Below are 16,005 nucleotides of genomic sequence, written 5' to 3' on the forward strand. Positions count from 1 at the left end.
CTTCAGAAACCATCTCCCCTTCCAAATACAACCCGAACCTCTTTGCTTAGCCTTCACCCCAGTCCTCTCAGAAGTAATCTTCCTCCCCGTTGTACTCCCATTACATCGTCTTCATGCCTTTAACATGAGTTAATATATCATTGCAAGAGTTGCAATGTACAAGCACTTAATTTATGTGGATTCAAGTTTAAGTATAGCTGCAAGAGAATAATTTAAATTTAAATACTTCAGTTTTAACCACCAGTCCCGAATCAGGGTAGAGAGAAATGGAACCCTATGAATGATAGAAAATATGGGATTTATTATGGGCATTAGCCCTTACATAATTGTAGGAGCTGGTTAAGCAGGCTGTGTCTGGTCTTGGCCTCTGTCTGGCGTTGGGCTTAAAGTCAGCTGGATCAACAGTCAGGAAGGAAAGGTGGTTACAACATGGGGGAGATTAAGGGAAGATTGGAACTGCTGAGGACAAGCTGGAATCCACAAGGACAAACTAGAACCTGTGAGGACAAATTAGAACCTGCTTCTGTCTCTCATTACTGCCGACTTCAGTGATATGAGTGACTTTTGGATAAGGTGGTGCCTTTGGCCCCTGTGTTGGACATGCACCCAGTAGAGGATGCAGAGCAGCTGCAGGGGATCTAGCGGGAGCTGGAGAAGAGCTGCAGGACCGGCTGCTCGCCCTTGCCTACACCATGAGCCAGCAGACCAGTGTCTGACCCTATAGCGATCTTCAGAGCATAAAAATGTCTTCTGCTAATTCTGCCTTCCAAATGTCATGCACATTTCTCTTCGAACTAACTGGAACCTAGAATTGTACAGGGAAGGGGATTCTGGGAAATGCAGTTCTATCTTAGCGGAGTTGACCTGGAACAAAACCACAAGTCCACTTACTCAATCCCTTGAGTAAGCAAGGGATTGAAGATATGCATCTGGTATATTTTCAGTCTGTCTCAGTTTCCAAGTACCTCTCACAGTGCTGAGTGCAACTCTACCATTTGGTTGAATTTTTCTAATAAGGCTCATTTCTTAATCGCAAGCCAACTGCTTCATTGCATGCTCACCCGAAGAAACGATCTGATCCAACGCTGGAGGGAAAGACTGGCTGCTTTGGGTCTCTGAACCAAGAGATGGTCTGTGGGTCTCCAACATGGTGTCTTCCTAAGAAGATATTTATTTCTACAGTAATTTTGTCCAAGTCCAATTTTCAATTTACACTTAGACTTTGGAACCCAATCCTGGTTTTAGAACTTTCTTCAATAAATATTTGTTAAATGGTGAATGAATTGGGTACTTCTTATGTGTAAAAGTTTTCTCTTAGCAAATAGCAAAGTGCTTGACATCAATGAGATTCTCAGTAGATGTGGGTTAAAATATTTATTGCAAATATTTATTCTGGTTTCTCAGTGCCCTTACGATGAGCCACTAGGTACACTTTGGGGCCTAGTAAAGTGACTGCTCGTTCAATGTGGGTTTTGCAAGGCAAGTTAGAACTCGCGGAAAAGTACATGTACATTGAGGTATGTAGGAAAACTTTGGCCACTTGGTTCCTTTCAGTACTTGCATAAATGCCTGTACTCTGCCTGTGCCTCTCTCTCTCTGTCTTGGTAAATTATCATTAGAACATTATTAAAGTAATATGTGCTCTTGGTAAACAGTAAATAAAGGAGAAAAATGAACATAAAAGTTCTCTGAACTCTTCCACCGCCACACATAATTTCACAGTCTCCAAAAATAACCACTGCTAACATTTTTGTGTATCTTTCCTCAATATTCTATGTATTTACAAACACATATGAATATGAATGTATATTTCCATATATATGTATATATATATATGAAACAAATAGGATCATATTAGTCTCATTCTGCAACATGCTTTCACTTAATATATTTTGAAACTTTTAAAATATCAGCACATAAGCCCTGATTGGTAGGCTCAGTGGATTGAGCACAGGCCTATGAACCAAAGGGTTGCTGGTTAGATTCCTGGTCAGGGCACATGCCTGGGTTGTGGGCCAGGTCCCCGGTTGGGGGCATCTAAGAGGCAACTGGTCAATGTTTGATGTTTCTCTCACACATCGATGTTTCTCTCCATCTCTAAAAATAAATAAATTTTAAAAATCAGCACATAAATATACAGCTTCCTTTTAAGCAAACTATTAAATATGTATCCCGAAGTACAGACTTACGATTTAACTACTTCTGTTTGAGGATTCTCCTAGGTCAATTCTGAGATTTAGCATTACAAACAGTGTTGCATATATGTATATCTTTGTACATATCATGCAGGTATATCCAAGAGCAAATGCTTAGCAGGGGAATCGCATGGTTTCCCTGAGCTTTGTTATCAACTGAAGGGTATGTATTTTCAGGATAAATAGTGTTTATAGTTCACTGGAAGTTGCTAGTAAACACAGGGTCACATGTATCTCCACAGCCTCTTTTGTCAAGAGACCTTTGACAAAGGGAAAAGAAGACTCTGAAAGAAAGGTCTTTGTCTTCATTGTTAGCAGACCCTCCTTTTGCCATCTACATTTCACTGGTGATTAGCAGTCATCCATAACCTTCTTCTGAAACTGAAGACAGCTTTTCAAGAGACTAAAAGGGTCATTGCCATATTTAACTCAAAATTTAATCTAAGAAACTAATATATTTTTACAATTCTGTGATTATCTTAAGATAGAATGGTCATGCTAATATTGCCACCCAAAATCAGCTGGCTCGGCAGCCGTTTGCCCATTGCTTGCTGCTGATTCATGCAACAGTATTGATTCTCTATTTCCCCAAAAGGTCTGAGACAGCCTTCTCGGCAAGAACAACAATCTGACAGTAACCAGAGGGGACAGGGGAAGGGATAATAGGGGTGAAAGGGTGAAGGGTTTACAGGAACAACTAGAAAGGACACATGGACAAAAAATAAGAGAGGTGGAAACAGGGGAGGGAGGTGGGGAGGGCTGGGGTGGTGGGGAGGGGTAGAGGGAAAAGGCAGAAAACTACTTGAACAACAATAAAATTCAAAAGTATTTAATTAAATAAAAAACAACTAAGTGCTTCAAAACTAAACACCATTAACAGAATACAGGACCAAAGGCCAGCAGTAAAAGGGAGAGTGGGAGGAAATTATTTTTCCAAGAAACTAGCTTAAGAAAGGCCCCAAACTTATTTCTGACCTTCCTAGCAGACAAGATTGAGAAAGAGGCTGAGTTATAGAGCTCGCCATGTTCTAACACAGAGGGTCTCAGTCCTATTAGACACAATGAAGTTTTTTATGTAACAAATATTTTGTAATACCTTGTTACTATCCTGAACTGAGGTTTATGGATAATATGGCCTTTCTACCTATACTGTTTAAAAATGAATATAAACTCATAAGTCTGGCACAATAGAGAAATTAAAGGTAAGTAAAATAATACATATTTGAATATGGACGTGTATGGGCATGCCTGCTGGAAGGCCAATGGAGTCGAGGAGAATCACAATGAGTGCCGCCTGGTCCAGGTGTGCTGGCTGTTCTGCTGCCACCAGCCTCACTGGTTGTGATGATACAGTTTCTTAAATCCTTAAAAAATGTAATCTTGCCCCAATTTACTTGGAATTGATTCTTGGGAAATGAAATGATATTAAATTGAGTGAAAACTTCTTTGTATTTATACATAAAGTGGACTTTTTTTGTAGGCTTATAAGCAGTCTTTTTTTTTCCTTAATGGACCCCGATGAGATGTGAGAAATGGTACAAAATGTGTGACAACCTTCGCTGTGCAGAACTGTCCTGAACACTGCAGGCTGTTGAACACCCCTCGTTTCTGTTCACACGACGTGCCAGCAATTCGTCCCTCCCATCCCCCCTGTGACCACCAAGCACTTTGGAAATCTGCTTGGCATTGTCTGTTAAAACAGCATTTCCTGTGACCAGTAATCTACTTCCAGTTATATATACATCAGAAATGAGTATATATATGCATCAAAACTTTTGTTCAAGAATATTTGCAGAGCAATGCAAATTAAAACAACAATGAGATATCACCTGACACCTGCAAGAATGACTATCATCAATAAGTCAACTAATGACAAGTGCTAGAGAGGATGCGGAGAAAAGGGAACCCTCATGCGCTGTTGGTGGGAATGCAGACTGGTGCAGCCACTGTGGAACGCAGCATGGAGGTTCCTCAAAAAATTAAAAATGGAACTGCATTATGACCCAGAGATTCCACTTCTGGGGATTTATCTGAAGGAACCTGAAACACTGATTCGAAAGAATAGATGCACCCCTATGTGCGCCCAATGGAGCACTATTTACAATAGCTAAGACTTGGAAGCAACACGAGTGTCCATCAGTAGATGAGTGGATAAAAAATCTGTATTCCATTTATCAATGGAATACTACTCAGCCATAAAAAGAAGGAAATCTTACCTTTCAGGACAGCATGGACGGACCCAGAGGGTATTAAGCTAAGTGAAATAAGCCAGTCAGTGAAAGGCAAATACCATATGATTTCACTTATATGTGGAATCTAATGAACAAAGTAAATAAAATAGAAACAGATTCATAGGTACAGAGAACAGACTGACATGTCAGAGGGGAGGGGAGCTAGAGAGCTGGGTGAAATAGGTGAAGGGATTAAGCAAAAAAAAAAACCCAAACCCAAACACCCCTCATAGACACAGATACCAGCCTGGTTATTACCAGAGGTGAAGGGGGGTGGGGGCAGGTAGAAGAGGGCAAATGGGGGAATAAATGGGTGATGGAAGGAGACTAGACTCAGGATGGTGAATACAATACAATATACAGATGATGGGTTACAGAATTGTCCACTTGGAACCTATATAATATTATTAACCAGTGTAACCCCAATAAATTCAATAAAAAAGAATGTAGCAACTTTTTTAATCCTTACCCGAGGATATGTTTCTATGGATTTTAGAGAGGGGCAAGGGTGGGGGGAGAGAGAAAGAGAGAGAGAGGGAAATATCGATGGCTTGACTCCTGTATGTGCCCTGACCGGGGACCGAACCAGCAATCTTTTGGTGTATGGGATGATGCTCCAACCAACTGAGCCATCCAGCCAGGTAGCAAAATTACTCTTCATAGCCCCAAGTGGAAACAATTCAAATGTCCCCTCAACAATAGAATGGGTTAAGAAAAATGTGGCGTAGTCATATAGAGGAATAACATGCAACAGTGCGTATGAACAAACCGTTACTACAGAAACCGTGGAGGACTCTCCCAAACCTAATGCTGAGTGACACAGCCACACATGAAAGAATACATACTAAATAATTCTAAAAGTTCAAACCCAGGTAAAATGAGTTTATAATATTTGCCATAACGCCTGGAGAGGGACTGAGATGCGTTTCTGTGGTACTGAGAGAATCGCAGGTCTTGACAGGGTGGGGTTTACATGTGTGTTCATTTTGTGATAATTCACTGTCAGCAGAGGGAGAGTAAGAAAACCATCATACAGGAGGAGATTCTTGAAGCGTGTAGGGATTGAAAAAAGTGAATGTAATTTTTGAAAAGTCGATCCCCTCCCCAGTTCTCCAGCCCTCCATTTCCGAAGAGAGGAGCCTAGGAAAAACCGAACCTGAGAAACAGATTCCAGCTCAAACTTAAACCCTCAACAGATATGAAGATTCAAATGTCCATCGCTTGGGGGAAAAGGTATTCCCAGATCTATATAAGGTGATCACAAAAGTGACCCAGTCTTTTTACTGCCCAGGGAAAGAGGGGGAGGGAAAACAAACAAACAAAGAAAAAAACATTTAAGTTACATCCCAACCAACCTCGCTGTCTGGAGCTCACGAACTCACAGGGACAACCTGGGGCCCATCTTAAGGGGTGGGACCAAGGCCCTAGCAACCGAGCGACCCTTTGTTGCGTCTTAGCAACGCGCCTCTCCCTCTGGCAGGCGGGCCTACACCCCCGCCTCTCCTGCCACCTGGGGCTCACTCTCTCACTGGGCTTCTCAGTGGTGCGGGTTCTTGGACGCGCGCTGCTTCTGGTGCCTTTCAGCTCTGGGGTTTCCTGTGGTGCAAGCCGCCAGGGAGAGCCAGAGAGAGACAGAGCAGGGGGAGGGACAGCGAGGAAAACGTTTAAGAAACAAAAATTTCAATATTTGATAATTTTTAAGGATCCTCCTATTTAAGGATCATCCAGAGCTCGGAGAAGAGGGGACTGGAGGGTGGTAAAAGTCACTTTTGTATGAGCTCCTTATAAAGAAGGAAGAAAATAGACCCACTGAGGACCGAGCAAGGCCCAGTTGAGGACTGGAGATGTTGGACACCATCCTCCCTTCCCTACAGGACCTGGGCAGGAATGTGTTGCCCACGCTGCCCCTGCTGAGCCAGGAGGGTAAGCTACTTGAGGTGGGGGCCCTGGGGCTGAACCTTTATCTGCTTGAGGGCCGAAGTGGAAGGCCTTCCTCTACCCCTTTGGGTGGCCGTGTCACCTTGTCAACCAGCTGCTAATCACATCAAGCTCAGGCTGGATGCCCAGAGCCCATTTTACTGACTGCCTTAATAAGGGGCAGGGGCCGGCTGCGGGTTTTGATTAAAAAGGATAATGTATATGCAGTACTTAGCTCCAGGACTAGCACAGAGTAAATGCTCAATAAATGTTATCTTATCACAGCTACCCCCAAATGGCTCCTTCTCAGAGTTCAGGCAAAAACACAGCTACTTTTGTTGCCCTTGATATCTTGGGGTTATGTTAAGAAAGAGAAATGATCATAAAAAGAACTGGGTGTCTGGAAGAAGACCTAGCAGCTTTTCACAGAAAATTTACTAGGCTTGGTTAAAAGCGTAGTTTCTCAGAGGAGTCACCCCAGCATGACACTGAAATCGGGCACCGGGACAGAAGAGACGGGAGCCCTTGGGAAGGAAAGTGCTCCAGAAATGGAGACTGCTGGTACTATCAATCCGTAGTAACCTAGAGATGGCGCCTGGGCTTTACCCAAAGGCTTCCCGGAGACAAATAAATGAGTAGATGCAGCTTCTTTCTCTTTCCTCTGCATCACTCCTGTTCTTCCCTGTTATAATAATTCCAAAAGAAGCATCAAAGAAAATGGTTTTATGGATTTAAAAAAACATTCGCCATATGTGTAAATTTATATATAATATATTCACTCAAGTAATTTTTAGAATGTCTATGAGCTTTTTGGGCACTCGAGAATTGGTGGTGAGCAAAAACCTTGGAATTTACAGTCTACTGGGGAAAGATACACATTAACCAAGTACAGAAATTAATATAAATTCACACTTAGTAACTGGTCACCAGTACCGGAGATGACAGGGGGGTCTGAGAGGTGAAAAGTGTGTCCATTGCTTTTGTTGACAAGGAGACCACTGGTGGCTTCAGCAATAGCTTTGTTGGTTGAATGGCAGGAGCAGAAACCAAATGACTACTTAGGAACTTTTGCCCATGACCCATTGTTAAGGGGATGAGGGTGAATGTCAGCTAAACACACAAACTAACTTTTCGTCATCATCTATGTGAAGTCCCGTTGCTTCGGTGTGTTTCACCAAAGTTTATGTTACGTGATTCTGGTGTGCAGAACGTCCCGTCGTCATTTCACGGACGTGCACTGGAGACTGGGGGGGGCGGGGAGGACTTCAGACGCGCAGCACACTGGCCTTCCCGCTGCACGGTGCTCTGGGAACATTTCTTTTTTCAGACTGCTCAGTAATAATTTGTTCTGTTTGTATACCAGCATTTTAATTTTATAAGATCTTTCATAAAGTCAGGGAACTTATTTTCATTTTGATATTAACATCTATTTCAAGCACATATATTATTCTATACTTCACACAATGGGCACCTAGTTCTTTTCTATAATGATCACTATGGGATACAGTATTCCTGCTGCTCAGTACTGTGCTTAAAATATAGTTTTAAATGCACAAACTTTAGAACTGAATATAGACATTATTCCCTTATAATAGTGATTCTTGGTATTTTGGTGTTTGATTAACATAACACCATTTTCCTTAAAATAATAAAGTAGCATATTATTTAATTTGCTTTTTAGAGTGGATTACTATTATTTTTGTTTGGAGATTTAGTGATAACTTCTATGATCCTTTGGGACACTTCACAGAGTGTAAAATTTTCAAATCTATTCCAATTGAATTGCAGGGCTGAAAACTACCTAGAGGGGATGGTTTGCATGTTTTCCTTCTTCTTCAGTGAGAAATTTCAGCTTAGAATAATAAACTCTGCTCTTATATAGCCTTGCCTATTAGATTGTATAGAGTAAAACAACACAATGGACTTGAACGTGTCATCCACATGAGGAAAGACTATCCTCAAATTTCCAATTGAGCTCCGCCAAGTCTTTTGACCAGGGTTTGGTTGCAGGCTATACAGTTTCTCCTGACCCTAGTCAAATCATTTCCTTTTGGTGTAGACTGTTTTTTGGAAATTTGAGCTGCATATCAGGAGTCTAGCTGAAAGACTTAACAGTTTTGACCTAACTTTGAAAGGTCTCCATGTAAATCTGGATACTGAGATTTTGGATTATTAATGAATTAATGAGGTTTTTGGTCATAATGATTTTAATTCAGTGTACAGTTGGGACTGGGTGGAAGACCTTAGTTCTTAGTAGCCAGCAGTAGAATTCTTTTGTCTGTGGGGGCAGGAGGAGTGGGGAAAATAGTAGGATGGGAAGAATAGAGGAGACTGTGTAAACTGTGTATCCGTGGTTCAGAGTGAAGGGCAGAATCCTGACATGCAGCTCGCTGTACCATGCAGTCTCGATTTCTTGATGAGTGAACGAGTTTCCATCACCCAAATGGTTCCCAGACGCCCATGGAAGTTACTTCTCACTGCCTAACTTGTTCCTTCCTTGGCATGTTAATAAAAATATTTATAAATCTGATGTACTGGAATTAAAAGACTACAATTTCCCTGCTTTAGATAGCGCTTTAACCATCAGGGAAAAAAAAGTTATACCAATAAATCAAGCTGTTCTCAAACCGGGGAAATAATTGGTCTTTTGTCACCAATTTCATCTATGTCCTACAGTGGCAACCTGATACATGTCACTGTTCTCGATCTTTAATCTGAGAATGAAATCACACTCTTGATTTGCAGAGTTCCTGGCTGAAGAGTATCTTTAATACACACAATTAACTTGGAATGGAGATGTCAACACAGACATAATTTTCTATATTCTAAATATTAGTTATACCCAGGATATACCTTTATATCACACATCAACACTTCAGTTATTGGCAACAACTCATTTTTCTACCACAGTAAACAGAGCTCAGAACAAGAAAATAAATTAGAAGGCCTCCTTCTAATCATTCAAAGCAGAGAGTGCAAAGTCTATGCACCAATTCGGTGTAAAGGCAAAGTCCCTAAAGATCACTTCCTAAAGGTCTGTTTTTAAAAATTATCATTTTAGATACCTTCCTATATCCTCTCAAACAAGCAACAGCCAGCCTTAGTGAGCCCCCAGCTCTTGTACCTCTGACTAAGTGACCACAGGTCCTGCACAAGTAGCAGCCACCTGCAAATTGCTTGGTAGCTCATGCTGGGTAGCCTTGGGCAGGTAGTGACTGACCCTGGATTATATCACCTGGGAAACTTCAGAGTCTGCACACCTAGTGGATAGCTACAGACCACATCAGAGCACCACCACCCTGCCCCTGCACAGCTGATCCTCCACAGTCAGGTCTTGCTACGGACTGGCCTGGGTAAATCCCTGCCATTGGCCTGCCAACAGCAATCCAGGCTCAACTGCAAGAGAAGGGTGTACTCAGCCCACCCAAAGGGTGCACCTCGAGTGCCCTGCTCTGCTTGGGTGATGGGGAATCCTGTGCCACTGGATCCTATAGGATGCCTACTACATTAGGTCACATTACCAAGACAGGGAGTCATAGTAGCTCTACCTAATACATAGAAACAAACACAGGGAGACTGCCAAAATTAGGAGACAAAGAAACATGGCCCCAATGAAAGAATAGGTGAAAATTCCCAAAAAAGAACTAAACAAAATGGAGATGAGCAATCTATCAGATACAGAATTCAAATGCTGGTTTTTAGGATCCTCAAGGAACTTAGTGAGGACTTCAACAGCATAAAAAAAATCCAGTCAGAAATGAAAGATACACTAATTAAAATAACAATTTACAGGGTATCAACAGTAGTGTGGATGAAATCGAGAATCAAATCAATGATACGGAATGTAAGAAAACAAAAACAACCAATCAGAACAGCAAGAGAAAAAAAAAAACCCAAAAAGGAGGATAGTGTAAGGATCTTCTGGGACAACTTCAAGTGATCCAACATTCACATCATAGTGGTGCCAGAAGGAGAAGAGAAAGAACAAGAAATTGGAAATCTATTTGAAACAATAATGAAAGAAAACATCTGTGTAAGTTGGTGAAGGAAATAGATATGCAAGTCCAGGAAGCACAGAGAGCCCCAAACAATATGGATGCAGAGAGGCCCATTCCAAGACACATCATAATTAAAATTCCAAAGGTTAAAGATAAAGAGAGATTCTTAAAAGTAGCAAGAGAAAAGCAGTTAATTACCTACAGGGGAGTCCCCATAAGACTATCAGCTGATTTCTCAAATGAAACTTTGCAGGCTAGAAGGGATTGGCAAGGAATATTCAAAATCATGAAAAGCAGGGATCAATAGCCAAGATTGCTCTACCCAGCAAAGCTATCATTTAGAATCAAAGGGCAGAGAAAGAGCTTCCCAGACAAGAAAAAACTAAAGGAGTTCATCATCAGCAAACCATTATTATATGAAATGTTAAGGGGACTTATCTAAGAAAAAGAAGATCAAAACTATGAACAATAAAATGGCAATAAACACATACCTATCAACAACTGAATAAAACAAAAAAACCCTAAGAAAATAGTTTGAGAGAATGAATCATGGATATGGAGAGCATTTTGATGGGTGCCAAGGTGTGTGTAGGGGGGAATGGGTGAAGAGGAAAGGGGATTAAGAAGTACAAGTAAGTAGTTACAGAATAGCCATGGGGATGTAAAGTACAGTATAGGAAATGTAGAAGCCAAAGAACTTATATGCATGACCCATGGACATGAATGATGGTGTGGGGATTGCCTGAGGGAGTAGGGGATACTAGAGGGAGGGAGCAAAGGGGAAAAAATTGGGATGATTGGAACAGCATAATCAATATAATATAAATTAAAATTTATTATTTTTAGCCATTATAATAGTGGATTTGTTGAAATCAAGAACACAGCAGATCAATGAATTAGGACTGGGCAGGGGGCCTGCAGAGCACTGGTGGTAGAGAAAGTGACAGCTGGTCATCTAACACCAACAAGTGAGAATGAAGAGCCCAGTCAAGGACTAATCAAAAATAAAAGTATAGAGACAGTTAATGTACAGACAACAGCCTGTCATGCCTTAGTGGCCCTTGGCTTTATTCCTGTGTATAGAATAGTGTAAGAATGATGTTCACATTAATCAGATGGCACAGAGAAGACACTTAATTGTTTGCTGAGTGGGTCATTAAGAAAAGGGTAGATTATGCCTGGTTAGCTTTATAGCATAATGGGATATTTGTGACAGAGTTCCCTTTATTCTAGAAAGATTTTCTCCAAAAATGTATTGTAATTATTACTTGTATATATATATATATTTAATCCTTACCAGAGGATATGTTTTAATTGATTTGAGAACAAGAGAGAGAGAGAGAGGGAGAGAGAGAGAGAGACATCGATATGAGAGAAAAACATTGATCTGTTGTCTCCGGTATGTGTCCCGACTAGGAATTGAACCGCAGCCGTTTGGTGTATGGGATGATGCTCCAACCAACTGAGGCACCTGGCCAGGGCTATAGTTATTATGTTTTTAATCACATGTTTGGAAATTAAGGGAGTAATCATTAGTTACTTGGAAAATTACTTTTGGAGAATGCTCTTATTTTCTGTTAATTCTAAATTAATTGGGATTCTGTAATATCTACATTTTTATTTATTAGCACTAAGATTCTAACACATGGGTACTGTAGTAAATTATTCTTGGTTTGTCTTGAATTACAGAAGTATCTATTATTTGGGAGCATGTTTCGGAATTTGTGGAACAACAGCTCTCTGTACACAAGGTAGAATTTATACTTTAATTTTTAAAAGATTTTATTTTATTAAAAAAATAAATAAAAATTTATTGTTATTCAATTACAGTTGTATGCCTTTTCTCCCCATCCCTCCACCCCACCCCAGCGGAACCCACCTCCCTACCCCACCTCCACCTTCCCCCTTGATTTTGTCCATGTGTCCTTTATAGTAGTTTCTGTAATCCCCTCTCCTCACTGTCCCCTTCCCACTCCCCCCTGGCTATTGTTAGATTGTTCTTAACTTCAATGTCTCTGGTTATATTTTGTTTGCTTTTTTCTTCTGTTGATTATGTTCCAGTTAAAGGTAAGATCATATGGTATTTATCCCTCACCGCCTGGCTTATTTCACTTAGCATAATGCTCTCCAGTTCCATCCATGCTATTGCAAAGGATATAAGCTCCTTCTTTCTCTTTACTGCATAGAATTCCATTGTGTAAATATACCATAGTTTTTGGATCCACTCACTTGCTGATAGGCACTTAGGTTGCTTCCAGTACTTGGCTATTGTAAATTGTGCTGCTATGAACATTGGGGTGCATAAGTTGTTTTGGATTGGTGTTTCAGGGTTCTTAGGGTATAATCCCAGCAGCAGAATTGCTGGGTCAAAGGGCAGTTCCATTTTTAGTTTTCTGAGGAAATTCCATACTGTTTTCCACAGGGGCCTCACCAGTCTGCATTCCCACCAACAGTGCACTAGGGTTCCCTTTTCTCTGCATCCTCTCCAACATTTGTTTGTGGATTTGTTTATGTTGGCCACTCTGACTGGTGTGAGATGGTACCTCATTGTGGTTTTAATTTGCATCTCTCTGATGGCTAGTGATGCTGAGCATCTTTTCATATGTCCCTGGGCCCTCTGTATGTCTTCCTTGGAGAAGTGTCTGTTCAAGTCCTTTGCACATTTTTTAATTGGGTTGTTTGTCTTCCTGGAGTGCAGTCGGGTGAGTTCTTTATATATTTTGGAGATCAGGCCCTTGTCTGAGGTATCATTGGCAAATATGTTTTCCCATACTGTTGGTTCTCTTTGTATTTTAATGCTGTTTTCTTTAGCCATGCAGAAGCTTTTTATTTTGATGAGGTCCCATTTGTTTATTCTTTCCTTTATGTCCCTTGCTTTAGGGGATGTGTCTGTGAAGATGTTGCTGCGTGGAATGTCTGAGATTTTCCTGCCAATGTTTTCCTCGAGGACTTTTATGGTGTTACAACTTATATTTAAGTCTTTTATCCACCTTGAATTTATTTTTGTGTATGGTGTAAGTTGGTGATCAAGTTTCATTTTTTTGCACGTAGCTGTCCAGATCTCCCAACACCATTTGTTGAAGAGGCTATTTTTGCTCACAACAACAAAGCATGTCACTGATCAGCCTGTGTGTGTGGAGAGGAACTAGCTGAATTCTGTTTATCTGTGATTGGGTAGTTCCTGGCTAAACTCTAGAAGGATATGATAATACTTTTTGTCTTGTCTCCTCGTAGGGAATAGATTTTAATTGACAGATAAGAAGACAGGGACAAACTCAACTTGCCAAAAATGAGAAACTTTTCTTAGGGATGGACAATTTGGGGAGTTTGGAGGGAGCTGGAAGGTTGTGAAACTTTTATACCCTACCCAGAGGTCCCCATGTGACAGCCCTTAGGCTGAATCCTCCTTCAAACTAATTTTGTTTGGTCTGATCATTTGAATTAGTCACGACCACTTACAATTTGGAGAGTTTATATAAAGTTTTGGATTTTTTTCTCAAAAATCAGATTTAACTATACTAGTTTTTCATTCTGTGTGTGATACTTGGCTGGAGCTGGCAATGGGCTCTCTCCCCTTTCCACGGGGCATTCACTCTCTAGCTGCTGCCTTCCCTGACTGCATACCTTCATCCACTCACTTGCATCCTTTCTTGGTCCCTGTAGGCATCTGAGTTTGTAAGCCTTGATGAGTGACATTTCCAAGGAGACAGAGACCCAGTTTGAGAGCCCAAAACATTAGTTTTCACCAGCCAAGATCACCACATTGCAGTGTAGGCCTTGGCGCTGGGTTGTCTGATTTCAGGTAAGGGACATAAAGTTTACAAGAAGGAATAAGAAAGCAGAGATTCTCATGACCCTTTAAATTCTCTCCCTCTAATGGCAAATGATTAAGATTGAAACTGTCCCACAATTTAGGACTTAGATATAGATCGAAAGCAGTTATGGCAACCATACAAGTTTTCTTAGTCATCGCAGCCTTTGAGTGCTCTGGAGAAGAGGGATCCGATGTCAGAGAAACAGCATGGATTGATGTATTTCACTTCATACTAAACTTACTACAGCTGTGGCTGTAAGCACTGTAGGGTTAGTGAATGTGTAGGGCTAACGTTAATTCTCTGCATGTTTTTCTGGATAACAGTACTAAGGATTGTTTTTCTTCACCCCTTCAGTAAATTGCTATTTTTTCCTTTCAGGGGGTTCAGATTCCAGGACTTGGAACTTTCACTTTCATGAGACAAAAACTTGAGGTGGGAAACAACAAGTTTCTTCTGTTTCAGAGGCCCATATTTATCATGGCGGAGAAGTTAGTGCAGCTCCACGGACTGAAACAAAACAAAGTGTATACTCCTGGTAAATGTATTTAATATTTAAGACTTTCCCAGAGGGTGACTGGCCTGGCAGTGAGAACGGCGGACAAAACTCGGTCCATTGGGGTTTCCTTTGCATGTGGAGTCTTTGGCAGAGGGAGAGGCTGCGGCAGGAACAGAATGCACGGTCTTCCGGCGGGCCACTGCAAGCCTCCGTAGCTGAAGAGGCAGGCTTGAGAAGACCTGATGTGGCATCAGAGCAAATTTATGTAAAAGCCATATCACAGCATTGTACAGACTTTATTCATATTTCAGACCCTAAGGAATTAAACATGGTTATAGAGAAGGTTAATTAGGGTCTCTGGTTGGGAGAATTACAATCGGTGTCAGTTGTGAAAAAGATCACTGTGTATCTATCATATGTATAATCTAAATTACTAAAAATTTAAAGTTAGAAGGTTAATAATTCCGTAAAGAGTTAATGAATAACTTGTATACTTCTCACACCCTAAAATCTTCCTCCCTCCCTCCTTTCCTCTCTCCTTCCCTTCCTTCCTTCCTTTCTCTCTTCTGCTAATATTTACTGAGGACTACCTGTGTGTCAGGCCTGGGCCCAGGTGCCTGAGAGACAGTGGTAAACAAATAGACATGATGCCTGAAACAGGGCACTCACGTCCAGCCTCAGTGTGTGGCCTCTGTGACACCTGCCCTGGTGTCACACCTTTGGGGATTTTCCTCCCTGATTTCTGGCTTTGTTTCCTTTGATCTTTCTTATCATCCCCGTCTGCATCAGACTCATATATGGATGAAGAGAAGAGAGTCTACCCGCAATGTCAGCAGGCGAAAACACTGAAACTCAACTTTACGTTAAGTTGCCTGAAAAATTTCGGGGTAACTTTCCACCCCCAAAAATTATATATTCAAAAAATACAAACTATACTTAGAATTCATTATACATATTTTCAGTACAGTGAGTTTGATGGGCTTTTCAGCCATTTTTATCTATAGTTTTATGACAGAAGAAATATCCTAATTTGTCAAAAATCTACAAAATGAAATAAAAATAAAGCCTATTTTTTGGCAAAAATATTTGTGCCTTAGAAGTAGAGCTTATTTTTTGTCCTGTATCTTGTAATGTAGTCCAAAAAAGTAGTTGAGGTCTATAATAATTTTTTTCACAAGGTTGAGGGAATTTCAGAATTAGAAATGTATGACTAAACTACTTCACAAAACCAGTTGTATCCACAGTTTACCTTTGGGGTTATGATTCTTCATTAGTAATTAACCAGGTTTTAATCAAACATTATTGACATAGTTCATGCTTTGAATAACTCAGAATCTAGCATGGGAGATAGAT

At 40.8% G+C, this 16,005-nt stretch overlaps 1 protein-coding gene across 2 annotated transcripts in view; it reads left to right on the forward strand.

Annotated features, from left to right (window-relative positions):
* The first annotated feature begins 5,991 nt into the window (after positions 1 to 5,991).
* The window catches only part of CCDC81 (coiled-coil domain containing 81), a 35,112-nt gene continuing 25,098 nt past the window's right edge, over positions 5,992 to 16,005 (forward strand). For both annotated transcript variants that reach the window (XM_024572799.4, XM_045181956.3), the window contains exons 1-3: positions 5,992 to 6,349; positions 12,031 to 12,092; positions 14,535 to 14,691. In XM_024572799.4, the coding sequence (XP_024428567.2) occupies positions 6,271 to 6,349; positions 12,031 to 12,092; positions 14,535 to 14,691 (298 nt within the window). In that variant the 5' untranslated portion in view covers positions 5,992 to 6,270. The remainder of the gene's footprint in view (positions 6,350 to 12,030; positions 12,093 to 14,534; positions 14,692 to 16,005) is intronic.

This window comes from Desmodus rotundus, chromosome 5 (genome assembly GCF_022682495.2).
Source record: "Desmodus rotundus isolate HL8 chromosome 5, HLdesRot8A.1, whole genome shotgun sequence".
NCBI classification, from domain to species: domain Eukaryota; kingdom Metazoa; phylum Chordata; class Mammalia; order Chiroptera; family Phyllostomidae; genus Desmodus; species Desmodus rotundus.